The 26,258-nt window shown below is 39.6% G+C and overlaps 1 protein-coding gene across 4 annotated transcripts in view; it reads left to right on the forward strand.

Annotated features, from left to right (window-relative positions):
* The window catches only part of PALM2AKAP2 (PALM2 and AKAP2 fusion), a 312,233-nt gene that overhangs the window by 88,866 nt on the left and 197,109 nt on the right, over positions 1 to 26,258 (forward strand). For all 4 annotated transcript variants that reach the window (XM_075208422.1, XM_075208430.1, XM_075208439.1 and 1 more), the window contains exon 3: positions 1,609 to 1,739. In XM_075208422.1, the coding sequence (XP_075064523.1) occupies positions 1,609 to 1,739 (131 nt within the window). The remainder of the gene's footprint in view (positions 1 to 1,608; positions 1,740 to 26,258) is intronic.

A 26,258-nucleotide genomic window follows, 5' to 3' on the forward strand; every position in this document is an offset into this window, starting at 1 on the left:
AAATTTTAATGAGTTACATTAATTCAGGGGGCTGAGATAGTTTTGTATCTCAAAGCATGTGAAATCCACCTATATCAGCAATGATTTAAATAAAAATTCTGTATACTTTTTATTTTTTTATTTTAAATTAAACAGAACGGTATGATAATACAGATAACTCTCTATGACAGTATATCAGATTTCAGTTGTTAAAGGAGCAATCACATGAAAACATTAGTGTGTGTTTTTTAACGTAAGTCACTATGGCAAGAAGAATGTTGGTATTTGCCATTTTTCTTTGGCTTGTTTCTTCAGGTTGCTATTAATGATTTATAATTCATTGGACTACCGTGGAGTCATTGGACTATTGGAGTCATTGGACTACCGTGAAAACACAGTTACGTGGCACATGTGACTGTGTTTTCCTGACTCCTAATAGAGTGGGATGGGTGGGGTTAACCCCATGTGTTTTGCTGGAAATAGGGGGAGCTGATTCCACCTTCTGATTTTATGTCACTGTAGCACTGGACATGATGCTCACCCCCTTCTATTCTCCTCCCTCTCTTTAACCTACCTATGCCGTGCTTCCTAAAGTTCCCCGCCTGTTGCACCAACATGACTTCCCCTGCTTGCAGAGCGACAGCGGGACCCATGACAGGCTCTGCATTGCAGCTCTGACCTGCCGTCTGACTCGTATAAGGCTCTATTTTATAAACATACTGAAGATAATCACATGTTTTTGATGATATCGTTTAAAGGGGTTTACACTATTTACTAAGTCCCCTCTCTTCCCAATAATAGTACTTTGGGTCCTGGAGCAAGGTACTGGTAAGACATAAATCTGGGACCAATGTGGATCAGCTTCAGTGCTGTTCGACTCTTTCCAAAGGGCAGAGACCTGACACAGTGCCTCTAAGATTGAAAGTGTCAAATATCTCCCTACGGAAAGAACCGAACAGTGCTAAAGAATGCAAAACCTACTATTGTTGAGAAGGAAGACTATTTAAAAACCATACTAAATAAAATATTAACTAGTAAAGTTCAAAATAAATAGAAAACACTTTTAACAGACACTGCAACCAGGGGAGGGCTAATTTCAGTCTGGTGGGCAAGACTCGACTCAGAAGGCTATTTTAAAAGGGAAAAATGCAGGTGACCCAGCCCAATGTAGCCCACTATGGGGACTGCAATACAAGTATAACCACAAACCTATTACAGGTATACAGACCTCAGTATGTTTTGTGAAGATGTATAAGTCCGAGTGCAAAACAATCTATGGCTATAGATTTGAGATTTGCTGAATTCTAACACAGAAAATAATATTAAATGTATCAAGGGTTTTGACAGAGTTCAGAAAGGCAGCATTTTTAAATTGTCTGTTTACCTTTTGAAGAATTTAATAAAGCCATTTTTTACGCTCTCCCAAATTTTCTAGAAGAGAAGCATAAATGTGTATATATATATAAAACACATAAACTATGGCACATAACACTGTCTACATAATTGCCTGACTCTTACTAATTCATACTATACTAGTCTGTAAACTAGATACTGCCAATACTTTTATAGCAAAATCAATAATTCACGGCTAAATACAATGTTTAAATTGCTGTTCTTGTTAACTTGTAGTCTAAATCACTCAGAGAAAAATGGCTAATGCAAGGAGCACCTGTTGGCACAGTTGAAGAGGAAGAAGCGAGAAAGCGACAATGTGAGGATGATGAACAGAAGTTAAAGTCACTTGAAGAAAATGTCCAAAGGTGAGTGTGTAATATACTGTGCCAATCAATGTGTGTGGCCCTTTTATTTTGATCTTGAAGTTAGTGGACCAGCTTTCACCTAGGCATAAACTTTTCTGCTGCTCAGTGGTCAGTTATATATAGTTTTGTGACAGATTTTGCATAGGTTATATACTGTGTTCAGGTCTGATTGTTGTTAAGGACTGGCAATATCTAAAAATAAACCCTGTTTAGAATATGAACCTAAATAGTTTAATATTTAGGCTCATAATGAGTTAATTATAAACTTGTGTAACCTGCTCATATCAGTGGTGTTATATATGGAACTCGCCTCACTCTTATCCCTGCTGCTGCATAGGTGCACATCCGCGCTGATATTGCTCCTTATCCTATGATTCCTATGTATCCTGCCCTCATTTTAGGAGATATTGTTTGAGGAATTTTCTCTTTATATCTAATAATAAGCTATACCGGATGGACTTTATGCCACCATATATATTTGTCTGTGATGTTTTAAGATTTATTATACCAGTATTATAAGCTCTTTCTAATATTAAATTTTTTATTTTTCTCTTTTATTTCTAAATTGATATTTTAATTAAAACTACTTGTACTTATTTTTATCTGGCTCCAGCGCTCCACCATTATTTGTATAAATATATAATTGGCCTCAAGAGCAGTCACTAGGCTCCATAATACTTTCTACACAATGGGGAACAGAGCATACAAATTATTAGCCCATATACTTCTTATAACAGACGAAGAAGGAATATCTTTATCTGACCCATATATAGATAATGTATTTGCCTCCTACAATTCTAAACTTTACAATTTAAAAATGCCTATAATACTCTCAAACCCTCATATCAGATTATCCAGTGTTCTAATAGAACATCTTTCTAGCCACAGTGTTCTATGGTGCCATTTGTAAATGTAATGCTGCTTGGTCAGAGAATGAAGTGCTCAAAGCAATTAGCTCTCTATAGCTGATAAAAGCCCCAGGCTTGATAGCTATGCTACCTTTAAAGCTGCACAATTAGCTAGTAAAATGTAATAGTGCATGGCCACCTCCCTCACAACCAGAGCCCTGATGCATCAGTATTCTCAGGGCTCTTCCAGTTTAGTGTGACAACTTAAAATGGTGGCTGAGCGCGTGTGGTAGTAGGAGGACCAATCACAAGCTGTTATTTCTTGATTGCAGCTTATGAAGTCATTCTTCTCACATACAACTGAATGTCGCAGCTCTTGGTCAGGTCAGTTTTGAACACTTTAGTCAAGCCCAATACAATATATAACATTCACTGTTTGATTAACCTAATCTCCCCGCCCCATGCTAAAAAAACATCCTTTTTTTGCTATACGCAGAGCAGTTGTTTGATCACTTCCATTTATTCAACATGGAGCACACTTTGGCTTTGGTGAGCATAACATAACATTTTGGCCATTTTCAATAACGGTTTGTGCTCAAATTACTTTGCCTCTTGTTATTAATTTTCACTCTAAAAATGCATCCCCTGACCTAGGCAATTAGGAAATAAGAGAGCATAATAACCTGTAATAACTAAATTGCCCTCCCTCACTCACACCAATTAAACTTATGCTAAACTCGTGGCTTACCTATGAGATTTCTTAGAAAGGCAGGGTTAACATGATGATATTCCAAAGAACATATACCGCAGGCATTCTCCCAATTACATAGATTGAAATGAAGTATTTTCAGCAAAGAAGGCTAGAGGGAGAATTTGTGGAAGAAATGTAACAAGTGAATACAACTTACGTGTTATGCGGAGACCCATATGTACCAATGCAGAGGTTGATTGCTTTTCTAAATTGTCGCACTTTGTGCCTTTCAAAGGTTTATTATCAGCACCTTTTATTGTAAAGTATTTTTTTTTCTCAAGGAAGGGCTATTATTCTGAAGAATTATCCAGGGTCGGTGCTCCTTCTCATATACATGTCCTCCCACCCCCGGTCAGGAGTTTCCATCTATATTTTCCACTTAAACCTAGTAGAGGATGCGTGGAGATCATCCATAAGCTTACTTACGAGGCTGTGCTCACTTATAGTCTGCATTGCTACACAGATGAGTGTTCTCGCCTTCTCTCCCTACTTCTGTCCTCCCAATCATGCCATGAATTTAAAAAGACATATTAGTACACACCACTGTGTATGAGCAGCATGTATTCTGTGCTTCATTGTCATGCTATTTATTTGTATATTGACTACCCATTACTGACATGGCTTGTTCTTGACTACCCCTGTGGCTAATCATCCATTTTATCTTCTGTTACCAACACAGCCTTCTTTCGACCACCTCTGTTTACCTATGACCTTGAACTTCGGTTTGTTTTCTGAGCTTACATCTGTGCTGCCCATCCTGGTCCCTTGCTTGTCCCTGACAACAACTGTGTCTCACCCTCAGTCTCCATGTTTGATGCTGTTTAGTGGGGTGAATCTGGGGCCTGCATCCTGTGTGAGCCTCATTGCAAAGCTCATAACCTCCTTCTGAGGGTCCCCAGTGAGGACCAGACACAGATTAGACTCTGCAACACATGTGAGCTAGCATCAACTGCTTAAAGCACAATGGGTCTACACCCACAGCTATGATGTGTGACAATTGTGGTATACAAATGGATATGATGCAAACCAAAAGTAGGGTTTTGTGTCCTTAAAGTTTGTAGGCTGTGAGCTGCACTATTAATCCTGGCGTAAACTTCAAACTGGTTCTGAATTATTTTGTAAATCAATTGTTTCATAATACCAAAATGGTAAGAGTTTTACCTTTTTGATTATAAAAGCTATCCAAAAATTAATGCAAGGACCGAAAGTTAGGAGCAAACAAGTAATTTAAACTGTGCATGCCATGCAAACATTTTTATGGGTGGGACTTGGGTTAGGTTCATCGGCAAGTACTAAGATGCCTAACAATGACCAGCAAATAATTGTTAGAAGTATTATATATTATACAGCTCAAATGGTCAGCATAATTAGCAAAGCTTTTGACCAACACATTAAACAACACACTACACTAACCTGTGCCCAAGACATAACCAGTATTCGCCCTACAAAGAATTACACAAGATGCCTATTTCTGGTGCTATATTTCAATTGCCATCCTGCATTTAATTTGTACATCACATCCCACAGAATTTATGGTCTATAAATTGAGCTTGGGCGATGACGGTCAATTAATTCTGCTGTGTGATGTGGGGTACGGTTGAGAACACTTAAAGCCAAATTTCGCTGGTGATTTGGGCAAAATTTCACAGCAGAATAAAGTGAATTTTTTGCAGAACAATTTTGAAAATGTTGCTTATCTCTACCTTTTAATTAGTTTGTTTCAGAGTGTTATTGACTTCAAGAGGTTTTTTTAATATAATAGTGACTATTTCATCAGCAGTGGGGCAATATTTATATTTTTATGATATGTCAACATTTAAAATTTCTTGATGGGCACACCATTTAAAGTACATACTTGTGGCACTACAAGTGTCAGCATGCACTTAAGCACTTGTAGTATGACAAGTCTGTACTTTAAATGGTGAGACCATCTGGAAATTTTAGGTGTTGCCATATCATAAAAATATGAAATATTGCCCCACTGCTGGTGAAATAGTAACCCACTGTTTTAAAACAGAACACTTGCATTTAATCTATAATTACATTTTGGCCATTAATCCATAAAATAATTTGACCCCCGTACGAAAAATCATTGTCATTTTTGCCCCTCTATAACAAAAAAGATGGTTTATTGAAACTTCCATTATGCCTCCTGTTATATTAACATTGTCCTGCAGTGTAACAGTGATGTGTTTAGCAATCTCAGCCATAGAAAGCAGCGTGTTGTATCTGGCAATTTTGAATTCAAACTCGGGCGAGATTGTGTTTAATCTCCGGTGTGTTTGACTAGAACATGTGAGAGATAGGTGTTTTAAACTTTACACAAATCTCCAGAGATTGGATTTAGGAAAGTTAAAATCGCTCGTTAGTACATATGGCGATTTTGCACTTCAAATCGCCGGATATCTCTCGCGATTTGCAGCTATATTAAATCGCCAAACAAATCGCAGCTTGATACATTTACCCCTTGTTCTTAGATTGTGATATTCCCTTTGAGTACCAGAGCTTTCATATCCGTGATATTATGATCTGGATTGCAAAAATGATGTTTTAGTTTCTCAATTGTTTATTATGAGGAGATTAGATCCTTTTTCTTACTTTGTCCTGATTCTCTTAAAAAAAACAAAAAAAAAAGACCTTGCCCCTTCAGTACATTTGCTTACACAATATCAAGCACTTCCCACATCATCTTATATGGCACAGAAATGTGCCTGATTCTTTATGATTACATGGTAGTGTATTTCTAACAATGGTTCTTCAAATCAAGTTCCTTTAGCCATTGTTACTTTTAGCTAAAACTGTAATTGCATTATTTTTTATACATGCAGTGTCTTAGAAAATAAGACAATATTATTAGATTTCAGTTTTTGACATTGACTTTTGACTTTACACAAATTAATGTGTAGCTAGGAATGCTGGATTCTATTTTCCACTTTTAAGACAGAGAAAACAAAAAATGCCTGCAGATAAAACCAGTGCTGTAATTAATTACTGCCAGCTGATGCTTGTATTCACCATATGACTGTCTGCTACATTGTGAATTGCCTCAGTGAATATAACAGCCTGCCTATATCACACTGCCCACGCCAAGAGGCAGACAAGTATGTTCTGATAATTGCTGAATCTTTGAGCCAGCTAGCATTGCAGGCTCACCCTCCCAACATATCTAATAGTTACCCACATGTATCTGTCTTCTAATGGGCAACATAATATCAACTGTGCTAAATATATTATACACTGACATATATTTATGTGACATACGCTAACTGATGTAATCAAACAAATAGCTTAGTAAGTTTCACAATCAGTTTAGGGTTTAGGTTGAGGTTGAGTCTGATTAAATAGGGATGATGATGGTGTTTTGAAAAAAAAAACAAAACATTAGATCTCTCTCACCACACTACTGATTGTCATGTTCCACTCTCTGCTCAAATTAGCTAACTAACTTTCATACAGTCCACAACAAACACCAACTACAATGCAAAGGAGCAACATCAGACATAGGGAACAGTCTCTGCCAAGCAGTTTACCACAAGCCATACAAACTGCACCAAATCCACTACACACATAAGAGGGCATTTGCAACGTGTAAAACAGCCAAGGTGCGGCACCAAATCCCCAATTTGTGCAGATGGTACTTAGATTTCTGTAAAGTACATAGCTTTGAAGAGCAAATTTCGGTTGTTTTCCGCAATGCCATATATTTAGTTTAGTATTTTAGCTTCTAAAAACCCTTTAGGTAGGATTGCACAGATAGTTATAGATTTAGTAACTGCATCATAGGCTTGTCATCGGTTCTATATAATATACTAGTTGATGTTGTTATGGTATGGGGCTGGGGTGGTTGTGTTAGGCTGGTGAGAATGGTCACAGATCAAATTTTGCATTGGGCTCAAGGGATCTTTAGATATACAACTAGTTAAAATCAGAAATTAAAAATATGTAGGATGACACAAAGCAATTACTGCTATAAAGCTGGTTTGCGTTTCTCGATAACTTGTTCAAATGTGAAGCAGAATAACATGTACTTGGTTTTATACACTATATACATAAAATAGATAAATACTGTCATGAGTTAACTTACTTTGACATTAATGGTAGTAAATGTTGGATTCAGTCCTGATAACCCTTGCTGCAATTTCGAGAACTGTTTGCACAATTAACTTCCGAATAGGTAATTCTGCAATTTCCACAGGGAATAATTTAAGTTAACATCTGGGCATTCTTGAGAAGTTTACAATGTATTAGCTTCAAAAATCCTAATGATTGCTATTTAGGACATTAAAGAACCTATTATTGTACATCCACTTCTAAATCATATTTATCTTTAAATGCCATCATAATTATTTTCCCTGTTCCCATGGACATTCATGGTTTAATTAAGTTCCTTTGGAATCATGTGAGATTAACAGTTTGTAGCTGTGTCTTCATATGTACTTATATTGTGAGACGATGGGAGCTCATTTAGACTCCCAAACAAAAAGGAGAGATTTTCTGTTTCCACAACTAGATTGATAATTGATGGGGCAATTATTAAAACTGAGACAGCATTTACCATTCTTCTATGGTTTGCTTCTTCAGACTGCTATTAATTATTATAATTCTGCACATTGTCATGAACTACCATTGCAACAACAGTCACATGACACATGAAGTAGTGAGCAGAGCTTTGGAATGCCCCTCTAAGCTCTGTCTGCTTTGTGTACTGTATCCCCTCCACTCATTCTCTGTCTGTCTTCATATGACATGCTAAGAGCTGTGAGCTTGTGTGTGGCTGGCAACCATACTTTGCACCTTCCAGAGAGATTTTTAAAAGGAAACAGCTTAGTAGGAGGACTGTAAAGAAAAATGACTGAAAGGAACTGAACTTGTTATTTAAAGAAACAAAAAATAAACATTCTAAGTGGGATTGCTACTTTAAGTAGATCTGTCCAATTTTCAATGTTTCTCTTTCTTTTCAAATATTTTTAATTAGTCTGAATCAACATTTTTTTTCAATGAAAACATCCTCTCACTCTCTGGAGGAGTTGAGCTTGTGGATAATTCAAAACTAAGGTAGAGCTTCAATTTGTAATGGTGGTCCTGATATTATTTCTATTTAAACAAAAGGATTTTCCTCAAGTACAACAAATAGTCCTGCTGCTTATTTCCATATAACAAATACTTCATGATTTTGTTTACATTAACATCTATGTTGTTGCTGCTGAACTTTCAAGGAACAGTATTTCTGTTATATAACTGTATCTTTGTCTCTTTTGTACAGCCTCCACCTGTCGCCAAAAAATAAAAGGTCACACATCTTACAATCCCCTTACCTATCTTTCTCTCTCTCTGCTTCTATTAGCTGGTGATATATCACCTAATCCAGGTCCCCCACACTCCTCACACACACATACACCAGAACACTACCGCTCTATAGCAAACCTCAAACACATTACCTGCCTCCCCTCTCTTCCAAAGTCCTTTAAATGTGCCCTTTGGAATGCAAGCTCTGTTTGTAACAAACTTACCTCCATTAATGATCTCTTCCTCTCAAAAAACTTTAACCTTCTGGCAATAACTGAAACATGGCTCATGCAATCAGACACTGCCTCACCAGCAGCACTTTCACATGGTGGCCTCCAACTCACCCACACCTCCAGACCTGAAGGCAGACAAGGAGGTGGGGTTGGACTACTTCTCTCCCCACAGTGCACATTCACAGTTCTACCAAATGTCCCATCACTCAAGTTCACATCTTTTGAAGTACATGCTATTCGCATTTTTAATCCATTCTCTCTACGTGTTGCGGTGATCTATCGTCCCCCTGGAGCACACCCCCAGTACTCTAACCTCTCTACTGTCTAACTCTACCAAGCCTCCTCATACCCGCAGAAATCTTAATTCATATTAATATTCAACAATTTTCCACCTCTCTCCAACACCTTCTCTCCCCTATCTCTACATTCTCCTCCCCTGAGATGGCAGTACCTCATTTTCACCAAACCTTAGCAACAGCCATTGATCAAGTGGCTCCAGCGACATTACATACTACACGTCGACTTCGATGTCTGCCGTGGCACACTACATCAATGCAAAATTTTCAAAAACTTTCCCGTAAAGCAGAACGTCACTGGCGTAAAACTCGCACCTCTAATGACTTCTTCATATATACTTCTATCTACCGCTCCTATCGAAATGCTCTGGACACTGCAAAACAAACATACTTCCAATCTCTTATCTATGCTCAGGCTTCCAACCCCAAACGCCTTTTTAAGACATTTAAAGCTCTTCTAAATCCTCCCACCCCAAACCCTCCGTCCACTATCAGTGCCCAGGATCTTGCTTCCGATTTCAAGGACAAGATTGATAAGATCAGACTAGAATTGGTATCCTCTTCCTCGATAAGCAATTGCTTCAATTCCTTCCCACCAACCTCTGACATACTCTTTTCATTTGACCCCACAAATGAAGAGGAAATTTCTACTCTATTCTTATCCTCCTACTCTACCTCCTGTCCTCTTGATCCTATCCCCTTGCAAATTGGTAGATCCCTGTCTCCTGTACTCATCTCACCTCTAACTAAAATCTGTAATCTCTCGCTCTCTACTGGCATCTTTCCGTCACTATATAAGCATGCAGTGATTACTCCCATTCTAAAAAAACAAGATTCCGACCCAAACTCTCTCTCAAATTACCTTCCCATCTCTCAGTTGCCGTGCCCCTCCAAGCTTCTAGAGAGACTTGCCTACACTCGCCTCACACGCTTCCTTTCCGCAAACAACCTGTTGGATCCTCTTCAGTCTGGCTATCGTTCTCAACACTCCACAGAGACTGCGTTGACTAAGGTTGTCAATGATCTGATCACTGCTAAAACTAAACGCCATTACTCTTTCCTAATTCTCCTGGATCTCTTGTCTGCATTTGACACCACTGACCACTCTCTTCTCATACAAACGCTGCAATCCCTAGGACTTCAAGACACTGTTCTATGCTGGTTCTCATCCTACCTTTCTAATCGCTCTTTCACTGTCAATTTCTCTGGGGCCACCGCTGCTCCTCTTCCTTTATCAGTTGGAGTACCACAAGGCTCAGTGCTAGGTCCTCTGCTGCTCTCTATCTATACTGCTTCTCTTGGAAATCTAATAAGTTCCTTTGGATTTCAGTATCATCTTTATGCGGATGATACCCAAATCTATCTATCCTCTCCTGATCTCTCGACATCTGTGTTGTCCCGTGTAACTGACTGTCTTTCTGCCATCTCATCTTGGATGTCCTCTCGCCAACTCAAACTCAATCTTTCTAAAACAGAGTTAATAATATTCCCACTCACCAACAAGAGCATACCTGACATTTCTATCTCTGTTGATAACATGACCATAAATCCCACCCCACAAGCTCGCTGCCTAGTTGTAATCCTTGACTCACACCTATCCTTTGTTCCCCATATTGACTCTATATCTAAATCATGTTACATACATCTAAAAAACATTTCTAGAATTCGCACATATCTCACACAAGACACTGCAAAAACCTTAATTCATGCGCTTATCATCTCCCGCATTGACTATTGCAATTCGCTCCTTACTGGTCTTCCCCAAAACAGACTCAAACCCCTACAATCTATTTTGCACGCTGCTGCAAGATTGATTTTCCTTGCAAATCGTTATTCCTCTGTTGAATCATTCTGTATGTCTCTACACTGGTTGCCTGTTTTCTACCGAATCCAATATAAAATACTCCTACTAACCTACAAGGCCATCAACAAAGCTGCACCAACATACATCTCCTCTCTTGTCACAAAATATCTCCAAACCCAGCAACTCTGTTCTGCACAAGATCTGCGTCTCTCATCTACACTCATTACATCCTTCCATTCCCGGTTACAGGACTTTTTCCGGGCTGCACCCACTCTATGGAATTCTCTCCTTCGCACAATAAGACTTTCCTCTAGTCTACAAGCTTTCATGTGTTCTCTGAAAACCCACCTCTTCAGACAAGCTTATAGTATTCCTCAACCATCCTCTTAACCTCACTACATTACCCTATTACCACCTGTTATACAACTACCCCTTGACCAACATTGTTTTGTGACAGGATCATTTAGCTTATGAGTCACTTTTACCTTTGCAGTCTGGCTGGGCCGACTGCAAATGTAGACTTAACCTCATGTGTCAAACTCCCATTGTCCAATAGATTGTAAGCTTGCGAGCAGGGCCTTCTCACCTCTTTGTCTGTTTTACCCAGTTTGTTTATTAGTTTACTATGTTTGTCCCCGATTGTAAAGCGCTACGGAATATTTTGGCGCAAATCTAATACATTTATGCAAACCATTTTCCTGCTTATCTTATTTAGTGCCATGCTAAGGCTGGGTATACACTACAGAAAATATCTCCCAATGCGATATCGTTAACGATTTTACCAATGACTGAAAAACGAAAAAGTCCTGATCAGCATGCTGAATTATATGTACACACGAGACACATTTTACAAGATTTACCTTTATATCTTTGCTCTTTATCTGTCATGACAATCAGCTGAAAATATCATGAGTCTGCAAACTCCATAGAGATCTTTGGACACTGCTGGACTTAAGTGCGTACACACTGCAGAATTGGAACGACATTGTTCCATCGTTGAACGTCATTTTCAGTTTGGTTTAGAAATCAAATGAAACAATACGATGTGCTTTGGAACAATAATCGTTCATAGTTGGAGCGTACAAATTAATGGGATATTGGGCCGAATGGTCATTTATCATGTGATTGTCTTGATAATCGGCTAAAAACCCTGTAGTGTATACCCAGCCTTAGAGTATGACTACAGTACATAGCATGAGATACATAGCAATTTAAAGCTGCCAAAATATATACAGTCATTTTTAAAACATCATTACCATATTGTTTTACTGTATCCAATGCATCATATATACATTATTTTTTTCTATGGCATTATTATTCCTGTGAGTGTATTTTCTAATGTAATATTTACAATGGACATTACACCAACAATTGGAAATCCAGTTTCGATAAAATGGATTGAAAGCACTTTTTATGTACCCACATTAGGTTAATTTTAAAAAAAACAGACATCAGCATAAAAAGCTGCAGCATGTTATATTTCCAAAATAATATACATAACAGAGACCCTAAAGACGAGATGAAGCACATAGGTAAACAGAAAAACATTTGCATACATACTCCCCCCCCAAAAAATTGATTGAATGGTTTAATCCACTTGCAAAAAAAAAATAACAATCTACCTGTCCGCAGTAGATAGTAAAATGGCAGGACTCACTTGTGCACCGTATTGTCCGTTCAAACACTAACCCATACTTGCCAACTTTTGAAAGTTGGATTCCGGGAGCCAGCTGGGGGAGGTGGGCGTGATGGGCCGCGGGGCTCCAAAATTTGCGTCATTTACAGCAGGGGGCGGGGCCAAATGCCGCAATTCCCGGTGAATCACGGCGTTTTGGACCTAATTCTGCCCACTTCACTGGGCAGATCAGGCAGATTGCCACACCCTCCCGGGAGTCCGTGAGACTCTCGCGAAATGCGGGAGTCTCCCGGAGAGTTGGCAAGTATGCACTAACCTCTCTCTTCATTCTCAGACTGTTTTCTTGCCGTGTAGAAGCAAGCACGGCAAGGTAAATGAATGATAATGTACTGTCATAGGGCTGGGGTTATTCTCCAAGCTATATTCAGAGGACTAGGATGTCAGACAGTAGGTCAAACTGTAATTTTCAGTACGACATTTTACTCAACGATGTGCAATGAAAAAACGCACTGATACAGTGGAGGTTGATTGTACCATATTGCAGCCTTGTTTATTTTACCTTGCATTTCAAATTAATACAGGCACATATCACATTTCTGCAGTATACAATCCACCCACTGGAGGTCACTTCCAAACCAGAATATATGCAGTCACACATAGTATTTTATTGTTCCCAAATGTGCCTAATTCTCCACTCTTTGCATACAAAAGCACATCTACATTCTGGTTTTTGGAACGGCCACCTCTAAAAATATTCTGAGGGGGCCAGTTGGAACTGTGCAAGGTAAAAAATGTAAAAATGTAATTTCAAAATCCAGTCTGGTATCTCTTTAGGACCACTCAATTTATTAATTTAAAATTTTCAGTTTTTCTCCTAAAATACTGCATGGTTACCTTACACTTTAAATAAATGATGACAGTAAAAGGACTTATTACATGTGACACAATAATACATTTTAATGTTTTTATTACATTGGTAGACCACCCAACATTCCAGGTAATGGATTCGGAATGGGGACGTGGCCACATGTGTTGTGGGCGCTTTGAAGCACTAGGCCGACCCGACCCCATTCCCTCCCCCGAAAAAAAACACTCTTGCACTGCCACACGCACTAGTGATCACTGCTGTGCACTGCTCTGAACAGGACATATCTCCCAACATTCCCAGCAGTTGGCACAAACATCCTAGTTGTCATGACTGTGAAACAGGCCCCCATAATGTGGACAGTTGAGAGGTAAGGAATGATAGAAATCCATATAGAAAAGCTTTTTCCCCTATAACATGCACCTGGAAGGTGTAAATGTGTCACATTGGAAGTATAGGTCAAGGCCTGGTTTCTGTCAACTCTAAAGACCTGTAAAACAAGTCCTTTTACAAGGTAATAAAAGCCTCCAGGGAACACCCCGTAAATGGGCACCATCCATCTCACAAAAAGTAAACTTATTTCTGCATGAGCGTGTAAAAGTGTACCTAGCCTACATCAATACATAAATTTCCCAAAACTGTCTAGTTCCTCACATTCAAATAATTTTTCACCCTGCAGATGCCACCATTTTAATGGCAAACTGTGCTTAAAATCAGGTGCATTTGTGTAAAACAGACATAAACAACATTTGCCTTGCAGGGGCTGCACTTTTGCACTTTAGTGAATGACGTCCACTGTCCTATGCTGCATTACATGACACTGCTGCTCTTTGTTGCTGGATGAAAGTGTTTTAATTCATCCCTGCTTTGTTACTCTCTCTCGAATAAAAATCAGGCTTAGGCAATTTGAGGTTTGAGTAGCATATTCATATAACTTATTATTATTTTATAAATCAATCTACACTTTTTGTACTGAAATGAATGATATCACTAGCCTAAACCATGATTTCATAGTATATATTTTTTCCACTGACTTAAATGCACAAATTTTCCCATATATAGTATATATGAAATTGCACCATGGCTATAAAATCAGTTATACTGCCTTAACGAATAAGTCAGTAGCATTGTTTGCTTTTGGTTACCTAGATTTCCATAAGTTTACTTCCAAGTGATGTAGTGGTGAGTGATATGACTTCTGTGCTGATTAAAGTTAGAAAACTGTTTTATCATATGCCCAGCTATAAACACAGCACAGTGTTCTGTTACTTGACCAGATGTTTCTTTTTTTTTTCGTTTCTTTTTTTTATATTACTGTTCCTCTGTAGCTTCTCATTCCATAACAGGCATGCAAGTTCATTTGCTTACAAAATGAACTGCTAAAAATAACTTTTATTCACGCAGGAGTCATTTTAAAAAAGTTTTCCCTTTAAACATGTTTACACTGCAAACTGAAATGTTTAAATAGCCTCTACAGTCTCACAGCATCAGCATAACACCTTTTGGAAGAACCTTGTTTTTATACAAATTTTGTATTCCCTTTTTCTGTAATCAGAGCAGAGTAACATGTTCCACTTAGCAGGTACTCAAATGTGTGCTCTAACTATTAAAAAGTTACTAGAGAATACCTGTAACATATTATTAGCCCATCACTGCTTTTAAGGTCTGTGGGCCCGATTCATTAAGGAACTTAAATTAAGAAGTTTCTTATTTAAGTCTCCTGGTCAAAACCATGTTACAATGCAAGGGGTGAAAATTCATTTTCTGTTTTGCACATAAGTTAAATACTGACTGTTTTTTTTCATGTAGCACACCCTTATGATTAATTTAAGCCAAACATGAGGCAAAACTGAACAGTATTTTAGTATTATAAACTGAGAAGTTTAATTTAATTTAATAAATAGTTTTAAAGTGGTAGGAGGTGGTTAGACTTTGATGTGATATTTTGCACAATGCTCTCTTCAGATTTTTCTGCCTCTAGGTCCCGAGAGCAGAGAGTTGCATCGGTGCAATAGCAAGGTGTTTTTGGTACGCATTCAGAGCGCTTCATCATTTTATCTGTCTGTCTGCCAAGTTAGAGAGACATCTTTCACCTAAAAACTGCTGCTGGATAGTGAAATGAGCATAATTTAATATTTAGTAAAATATGCAGTGGTGTAGCTAGAGGCCCCTGGAAATGATGTAGTGTCTGAGCTGTCGGTCCTCTCTAATCCACCTGCAATGCCAGACCATTGCATTCCCCACTTTCCTCTTCCCAGGGTTGCGAGCCTCCTCTTCTGCCTGGAGCACTTCACTATACTTATAGAGTTCATAATGCAGTGAGCATCTTTCTGATCACAGGTGCTTATAGTGCTATGAGTCATTGGCGGACCTACATTTTTGGGGCCGTGAAGCTTGAACTGTTATGAGGGGCCCTTCGCAACTGGCAACAATAGGGCAACATCAAAAAAGTCCCAAAGGGCCCTGCAGCCCTTTCAAGGACCTCGTGGCCCAAATGGTTGAGAACAGGAGGTGAGGTGGAGTCCTTGAAAATGGACCATACAGTGAGTCCCTTCCCACTAGCAACGAGGTCTGGGTAACCGCTGATATCTTCTTCAGTGGGGTTGTTCCAGAGCAGATCACCAGAATTTTTTTAAAAAATATAACCACTGCATCTCAGATTTTGGTTAAAATTGCTATACTGGGTTATCTCACATGTCAAAGTCACTGGTGTGAGCAAAAATTTTATAGGTTATGCCTTATATTTTTCGAGTTATGGGGGATGAATATTATATACATGCATGATGCATTATAGAATAATGAAATAAAATATAGCAAAGTCCACAGTTAATATAATCTTTTATTTTAGACACATATGAGAATACATGCTACATCAAACACATTTTACATTTTTACATTTTACATTTCTTTTTTTTTCTGTTTACTCTAGCAACATATTCATGTACAGTTTTGTCATATGAGAGATTCCTTGCAATGTCATTTTCTAGAGACAATATGCATGAAGAATTTAAGCGCTCTTCATGGTAGACCAAAATTTGTTCTTTATAAAGGAAAGCTTTAAAAAAATCCTTTCTGCTTCACAGCTTGTGATAGACATTGTCAAGCACAGCTTAAGCGCAGTAGTAATATTAAGGATCACTTTAATTAGGTGTTGCTCTCAGATAAGCTGAAGAACTTCTGTGCATTGCATTTTAGATGGCGGGTTTTCTTCTGTGTTCTGGGATTTCCTAAGGTGTAAATATTTTTGAAGTGATAACGCTTGTTTACTAATTTTTGGTCAGTATCTATGTAATGTAATATTATAAGTTTAATACTGTCCTCATCAATTTCAGAATTGTTTATCATTTCAAAGAGGAACTTGAACCTTTTCGCAATTTGCTTATATGGGTCAATCATCTTGGGGAACTGGATTACCAAGCAGTCATAGATTTGATTTAGAACTTCTAGCCTAAATTAATCAGCACCTCTCAAAGAAGCCCCACCACTTGTTCCATCTGAAAATTTCTTTGTAACAATGTGTTTGGAAGCATCAGAATAGCTTGAGGTGATATATTCACACAAACCTTTTGCTTTTGATTCATAGGGCCTGATTTTGTGATAGGAGCAAAGCAAAGAAAATGAGCAAATTTGCACCTCACTGTTTTCATATAGCAAACAAATGCTTGATAACTTTATTTTTACACTGACATTAAACTTGATCTAGGACATGCCATATCTCAACTATAAATCTGTCCCTTCATTTAAAACTTACCTCCCCCTCCAATGCAACATGGTTTTGCCAAGGTGCAAATTTGCTCCTTTTCTTTGCTCCTAACTGAAAATCAGGCCCCTAGTGTGCAATCCTGTTGGCTGAATTTGCTCAGAATTCTTTAACAAATGAAAGTAAAGATGAAAGTGAAGATAACCTTCAAATACATCAAAACTGGTTTGGAGTTTCTTACTTGTTTTGTTGAAACACTGCAGCACTTCTTCCCAAACAACTGTTAAAATAACATATTCCAACTTTACTAAATTCTTTGCATCTCTTCTAAGTCTTCAAAAATATGTTTGAGCGTTTGTAAAATATCTGTATATACATTTATAACTGCCCGGACTGCTTCATAGTGTGCAGACCATATACTACACTTAAGTTCTTTAGAGAAAAATTTAGATTGCCGTGTGTGTTTAAAATCCCCCATCTTTGTAGAGATCCCGAAAACAATTAGCTCCTGCAAAATGGCAAAATAGTCAACAGCTTCAAGCACCCTAGACACTGCCTTTTCTCCAGCAAGGTTGAGGGAATGAGCTGGACATGGTACATAGTCTGCATACCTGTTAATCTTTTTAAATAATGCTTGCAGCTCTTTCTCTGAGTCCTTCATGTTTGATGCATTATCGTAGGACTGACCACAGATATATTCAAGTGAAAGCTTAAATTCACCCAGGAATTGTTGCATTTTGTTGAACAATGTCATGGATGAATGGTTTTCTATTGGTAAAAATGATAACAATCTCTCACAGGATTTTCCATTATAGCAGTATCGAACCACAGTTATCAGCTGGTCAACATGTGTCACATCAGGAGTAGAGTCAACAATAATAAAGTAGTATTTGGTGTCTAGGTTGCTTATATGATTCCAGGGCCGGGCTGGGACTAAAAATCAGCCCTGGCATTTAAAGCACACAGGCCCACGTGTTGTGGGCTCCATGCGCTATATTGTTGCACACTGATGCTGGCACAGTGCGCGTTGCTGGTGCAGTACAACATGATGTAGTATGAGTGCCTGTGTGTGGGGGGTATTTATTTCTCCTAATAACCCTCAACATTACATTAGCACCCCAATTACATCAATAAATTCCATGACAATACATTAGTACCCAAATTACAGCAATAAATAACCCCCCACACACACACACTCATGCTACATCAATCACCCCCACATTACAGCATCCAGCATGACCCCCCACATTACAGCGTCCAGCATGACCCCCCACATTACAGCGTCCAGCATGACCCCCCACATTACAGCGTCCAGCATGACCCCCCACATTACAGCAAACAGCATCAACCCCACATTACAGCAATACCCTCTCCTACTTATTAACAATACTAAGCCCCAAACACACTACAACATTGCCACCACCACGCCGCCCCATACTACAGCAATACCACCAATTATACAGGCGCCACTGTAGGAAACCAATGTTTTGCTTTTTTCAAATCTCCCACAAAATAGCAACAACAGAATACTTACACACATATAGGTAACAGGTACCCTTTTCCTTCAATTAAATAGTAATGGCAGAATTTTCATGAATCATTCCACATGAAATAAAACTCTAACATATATCTAAAAAAAACAACTATTGAATGATCATTTGAACCCATGGAGCCGCATTAAAAGTATTTCCATCTACAGCAAAATGTCGGAGAATTTTTTTTTTTTTTACTACAGTAACTGGATATGCGTCTTTTCTATTAATTTTAAATAACAGAATATAAATTAAGGGGGATAGAGGAGGTGAGTGAGAGATAATTGGATGTGATCCATCAGTTTGATTAGATAGAAAACATTTAGATTATTTACCTGGAGACGTCTACCCCCTTGACTCACAGGCAGGGCCGACAAGAAGAATTTTGGGCCCCGATACAGCAACTTCTTTGGGCTCGAATCATATTCAACAATGAAAGACTTGCCTTTGGCAGAAGTTCATATGATGCCACATCGTAGTGCCCTCAATTCATATTATGCCACATCGTAGTGCCCCAAGGTCATATTATGCCACATAGCATTACCCTCAATTCATATTTGGCCATGCAGTAGTGCCCACAAATCATATTATGGCATAGTAGTGCCCCCAAATCATATTATGCCACAATAGTGCCCCCAAATCATTAGTAGTGCCCAGACAAAAACTCATTCACAAATAAAAATTGGTACAGCATATCAGATACTGAGAGTGTGAGTCCCAGGAGCAGCTTAATACACCATTTACAATGCAAACAAAAATAGATACATTGACACAATCACAGATAAAATTTATGATAAGCAATGTTTTTTCCTCTTAATTAAAAATCTCTGTACAGATTAATATGCAAGAAACATTACAGCGCAATAATGAGCAATACATAGTGTTGTAAACGTCATTGGATACACAGTAGTGCCCCCAGTTTAAGAAAGGATGGTTAAAAACACATTGCACACGAGAAAATATATGAACTTACCTGATTATGGCATTCTGTGTTCTGTTCTCCTACTGGGCGCGCTGGGCGAGGAGGGATCAGCAGCTGTCGGCTCACACAGGCAGTCGGGAGCAGGAACAGATGGCAGTGGTCGAAGCAGAAAATTTAGAAGTGGGGGTATGAATAATATAAGTGAATGGAGTATGAAGGCTTGATTTTTTATTTCTTTTAACACTTGTCCCCTCTGTGTGTTTTCCTGCACCCCCTACCCCCCTGGCTCTCTCACCTCTCTCCCAGCACCCCCTTTTCCCTGGCTCTCTCACCCTTCTCCCGGCACCCCCCTTCCCCTTTGGCTCTCTCACCTCTCTCCCAGCACCCCCTACCCTCCTGGGTCTCTCACCCCTCTCTCTGCACCCCCTACCCCGCTGGCTCTTTCACCCCTCTTCCTGCACCCCCTACCTCCCTGGGTCTCTCACCCCTCTCCCTGCACCCTCTACCCCCTGGATATCTCACCTCTCTCCCAGCACCCCCTACCCCGCTGGCTCTCTCACCCCTCTCTCTGTACCCCCTTCCCCTTTGGCTCTTTCACCCCTCTTCCTGCACCCCCTACCTCCCTGGGTCTCTCACCCCTCTCCCTGCACCCTCTACCCCCTGGATATCTCACCTCTCTCCCAGCACCCCCTACCCCGCTGGCTCTCTCACCCCTCTCTCAGCATCCCCTACCCTCCTGGGTCTCTCACCCCTCTCTCTGCACCCCCTACCTCACTGGCTCTCTCACCCCTCTTTCTGCACCCCCTACCCCGCTGGATCTCTCACCCCTCTCTCTGCACCCCCTACCCCGCTGGCTCTCTCACCCCTCTCTCTGTACCCCCTTCCCCTTTGGCTCTCTCACCCCCTCTCCCAGCACCCCCTGGCTCTCTCACCCCCTCTCCTAGCACCCCCTGGCTTTCTCACCTCTCTCCCAGCACCCGCTACCCTGCTGGGTCTCTCACCCCTCTCCCAGCACCCCCTAACCCGCTGGGTCTCTCACCCCTCTCTTTGAATCCCCTTCCCCCGCTGGCTCTCTCACCCCTGCCCCTGCATCCCCTACCTCCTGGCTCTCTTACACCCGTGAACCCCCGGTGAGAATCGGGCCCTATAGGTGAGATAGGAGACCTTGAACATCAGGGCTTCAGTTAATTGAGCCCTGCTCCACTACATTATAGCAGTTTAGCTTGGAGAAAGGGGTCTGGGTGTCGGTTGACAATAGCGATGCTAGCAAGTTTGCCCCCAACCTTCACTGTCACAGACAAGCAGGCAGAAAAGATGGGGTTGCAGTCCACGCCACCTGTTCCTTGGGGCGTGGTCGGGATTGTGACCACCATAACCTCTGTTCCTAAGCCACTGATAGTATAAAGATGTCAGTTATTCAGGCATACTATTCAGCTCTATATTACATAATATTTGATATATATTAATATAAATGTTAGAAGGCATGTCCCTGTCACTGCTACTCTGTTGGTCTGTGCAGCAAGGCTAGGATGTTTTCATGGAAGGGAACAAGATAGATGTCAACCTAGTGCTTAAGAGGACTTTGCCATGCACTCTATGTGATGCAGCAATGACATTGCCGCAAGGTGGCCCCACTCCTGTTTGTTGGAAGGTATAGGTAGGCAAAAATGGGTAATGATAGAAGTGGGGTAAGGTGATTGTGTGCAGTGTTTTCATGGATCATACATAGCTAGAGATGGATTGTCAATTGTACTTCAGGTTTAAGATGTTAATATTTTCCTGAATCCCAGGCCTAAAATCAGAATATATAGTGTTATAGTTTTCATATATGTGCAGAAATTCAAGGAAATTTAAGGTTTTCTACCTTGAGAAAACTTTATTGTACATGCTCTCCTTCAAAATGTACAACATTTCTTTTTTTGAGTCTTTTTATTACCCTGGTATATAGCATAAAACTACTCCTCTAGATAGAATTCTTCCTGTCCAACAAATCCATGCACTTCCTTGTATAAACAGGCATATCACGTCACAAATCGTCATTTGTGGGACTGCAATTTTCCCTTTTGCAAATTATCATTTCTACCAATAATAATAAAATATTTTGCTATGGTGGTCATCAGAGGCAGAACTCTGTATTGCCGGGACCCGTAGCTAAGTTTGGGTAGGGGTCCAGCGATGCAGCTGTATCTTCCCGGGCCCCCCACTCTGAAAAGAGCATAAAATGGGCCTCTCTGAGCATGCACCGTGGGGCACGCACACATTGATCATGTATCGCTCAGAAAAGGATAGTAGTTGGGCATGGTGAGTGTGTTCCTTACTAAGTACGGAGGAGATGCACCTGCACAATTAGTTTTGCAGAGCAGTGCAAAAACCAAGATTTAATTCTGCTGAGAGAGATTTATTGAAATGAGGTAGCAAGAGTGCCTTTTTAGAGGTTTTCCTTGATTTGATTTTCAATCCAGAAATACAATTTTGCACCATTTCTGAGATGGCAGACATCATTTCTCATCCTGCACTTTTAATGGGACTCATTTGGCTGGACCTTCCAGTTGAATTCTGTTGAAGAAGCGCATTTTATATGCACAATAACTAATATATAAACAAATCTTTAAACAAACAAAAGTGTCATTTAAAATAAGGTTTATCCAAATGTCCCTTGGTTTTCATGATTAATTTAAGGCAAAAATGAAACCAAACAATAGGGGAGAAAGCACAATCTTTAATTCAGTGAAAGTGGTGGTTCTGAAGTTATAAGAGGGTGGACTTTGTTATGACATTTACAGTTTGGCAGTTCTCTTCAGATTTGAATGCCTCCCCAAAAACCAAGGAGTGTGACATTGTTAGGTTTACCAAACAACCAAATGAACCGACAATCAGTGCTTTGGGCCGACTATCAGTCATCGTGTAAGTGTACACACTACTGCGATATTGGGCCAACCGGTCGGTTTTCGGGTGTTTGAACTGATTATCGGATGAAAATACTGTAGTGTGTAGCCAGCCTAAGGGTCTCACGAGTAGTAAGTAGAGTAGCACCTTGAAGTGCACTTGGCAGACCATTGTGGTGCATCAATGCTAAAGCAGGGTGACTAGCACTGTGCATTCAGTGTCGTCATAAACTAGATCCACTGTATTTAAAACATTGCAGAAACAGGAAACACATAGATTTCTCTTATATGTAAGATGCCCTAATAGTCCAATAATGTACTAATGGTTCACTTGTCTTTCCTATGGAGCACGCCACTCCCCCATACCCAGATGCCTATTCTGATCCCTGCTCTGTTCAGAGCCAGGACTCGGATGTTAAGGGAGAAGGCGCCTGTGGCAGGAAAAACAAATTCTAGGGCTGGTGGGTCGCACTGATAAACGCAGTGCACCCCTGCTGCAATTATCAGGCTTACCATGTTCTGCCTGTCCTGTCAGCAGTTATGGTATTTTACCAGTAGGGGTAAATTAAGAATTTGAAAATCAGACTGGTGGGATTTCTGGATTTCATATTAAGAACGGATGCGAAACTGTAGTTTATTGCTGTGAGTTCAAAGGCTGATAGTACATATGCTAACATTGCTACTGTATTCTGCTATGCAGAGCACAGTGTATTCCAGATAGACACAGCTGCTGTATTAAAAAGCCCTAAGCTCCAATTGTTGTCTCACAGTTCTGTGCCTAAAAATAGAGATTGTTTTAGTAAATATGCCCCAGTATGTTTGGAATCTACAGCTGAGGATAAGACATTGATCAGCTTTGATGTGAATGACAGACACAACATGACTAATGCCCTTTTGTCTTGTATAGTATAACAATTGCATCTGCATCATTTATTTCCACCAAAGAAATTTGTATTTGTATATTATCATTTATTATGCCTACCTACCAAGCTCAGATGGTGTCTTAGGTTTCATGCTATGAAAAACTTTTCAGGGAGGAAATTCCTGAGTCCTTTTAACATTTGAATTGAACCCATTTAGTATGATTAATGTCCAAGTACAATCAAGTGCTTAAATATTAAATACTTGAGTGTCAGTTGTTTTAATATTTTATTCAATACTCTCTTGACATTTGAATGATAAATATTGTTCGGATAACTGCAGTCCAGATTACCTCAAAAAAGACAAGTATCCCTGCATACATTAGTCACAATTAAGAATGATCATCATCATCATATATTTATTTTTATAGCGCCACCAATTCCGCAGCGCTGTAGAGAGAAATATTTGTCACTCACATCAGTCCCTCCCCAATTGGAGCTTACAGTTTAAATTCCATAACACACACACACTGATGGACACACAGACTAGGGTAAATTTGATAACAGCCAATTAACCTACCAGTATGTTTTTGGAGTGTGGGAAGAAACCTGGGCATCCGGAGGAAACCTACGCAGAGTCGGGGGGAACATACAATCTGCACACAGATAAGGCCCGGGTATTGAACTCACGACCCAGCGCTGTGTTGATGTTTAATAATTGGATGAAGGTGGTAATCGATATTTTCTGTACAGTACAATCAGGGGTGATGCGATTAGTGAGCAATCGAATAATTGTTATTTCAATTAACAACATGCAAATAATTTTAATCTATTTATTTTAGATAATATAAAATATAAAGTGGTAAAGGGGCTACATAATGCTTACAACATACAAATTACAGCAAGTTTGGTATAATTCTGTTCGCAATTGCTTGAGAACGTTTCTGGCATTATTTATGTAGCATTTGCACTTTGACAACGCTAGTTATAAATAATATCACTTTTTCATACACAAAGTAGCCAGCTCACAGGGATCATAAAAATAGTTTATACAGGTCTAGAGGTGGGAAGCTGAATAAGGACACCTGCAATCTCAGGGAACAATGACCAGAGGATTGCACCAATGCCATGTTGAGTCCTTGAGAGGTCATGACCCGGCAACCTATGAATGAAGACCTTAATACTGTGTCTGTGTATCTTTATGATGTCACTGCTTTTTACAACTGTACAGTGTATAAATTAATGAGCCCTGCCTTGGAACCCAGAGTGTTCTGATAGGAACTTGATGTTAGTGCTAACAATCACATGCATATGTGTACCAAACTTTGTCTTGTAATATATTTTGCAAATAAAACCTTTTGTGCTTTAGAACCATATACAAACGTAACAGCTATGAGGCAGAAGTGCTAACCACTAAGCAATGATATGCAGCAATTTATGTTAAGCCTCCTCAAGTCTAGAAACACTAAACGTGCCCATACAAGCTGTGATATTGTAGGTGATATCAGGCAATTGGCCCAATATGACACCATATGTGACCTCAAAACAGGATGCCCGATAATACCTGACCAATACTTATTAGGAAAATTTGGTCCATGATTTTCCTTTGTGAATCTTTGTCTTAAGACCACAACAGACCAGATCTTCAGAATCACATTAAAAACATACCCACGCTAGAAACATAGAAACATAGAATTTGATGGCAGATAAGAACCGCTTAGCTCATCTACTCTGCCCAATTTTTAACCTATGGTAACCTCAAACCCTATTTGATCCTTTATTCTTTGTAAGGATATCCTTATGTCTATCCCAAGCATGTTTAAATTGCTCTACGGCATTAGCCTCAATCACCTCTGATGGGAGGTTATTCCACATATTCACTAGCCTTTCTGTGAAGTAGTTTTTCCCCAAATTTCCTCTGAACCTACTTCCCTCCAGTTTCAGTGCATGTCCTCATGTTCTAGTACTTGTCTTCCTTTGAAGAATGTTTCCCTCTTATACCTTGTTAAAACCCTAGATATATTTAAAAGTTTCTATCATGCACCGCCCCCCCCCCCCACCACACCTCCCTTCTCTGCTCCAAACTATACATATTAAGATCTTTTAGTCTTTCCGCGTAAGTTTTGTGCTGTAGGCCATGCATCTTTTTAGTTGCCAATGTATTTATATCCTTCTGGAGATATGGCCTCCAGAATTGAACACTGTATGCTAGATGAGGCCGTACCAATGACCTATACAGTGGCATTATTACTTATTTCTTTCTGCTACTGATTCCTCTCCCTATGCAACCAAGCATCTGACTTGCCTTCCTCATTGCTTTGTTACATTGCTTACCTGCCTTTAAGTCACCTAAAATAGTGACTCCTAGATCCCTTTTCTCTGTAGCTTCCATTATAGTGTCATTAATACTATATTTAGCCTTTGGGTTTTTGAGACCCATGTGCATGATTTTGCATTTTTTGGCATTAAACTGTAGTTGCCACTCTCTTGACCATTCCTCTAATTTACCTAGATCATCGATTATTTGTTTTACCCCTCTTGGTGTGTGTACCCTGTTGCATATCTTTGTGTCATCTATAAAAGGAATACTTTCCCTTCAATACCATTTGCAATGTCACCAATAAAGATAGTAAAAGGCACTGGTCCAAGTACAGATCCTTGGGGTTCTCCACTGGTAACCTTTCCCTCCTGTGAATGCACTCCATTTACTATAACTTTCTGTATTCTATCCTGCAACCAAGAGCTTATCCATACAGCCATCTTAGAATTTAATCCCAAGCTTTTGAGATTATTTAAGTCTACGATGTAGGACAGTGTCAAAAGCCTTACTAAAATCCAGATAAGCTACATCTACGCCCCCGTTGATCTATTACTTTAGTCACCCAGTCAAAAAATTCAATA

This window comes from Mixophyes fleayi, chromosome 1 (genome assembly GCF_038048845.1).
Source record: "Mixophyes fleayi isolate aMixFle1 chromosome 1, aMixFle1.hap1, whole genome shotgun sequence".
NCBI lineage: Eukaryota > Metazoa > Chordata > Amphibia > Anura > Limnodynastidae > Mixophyes > Mixophyes fleayi.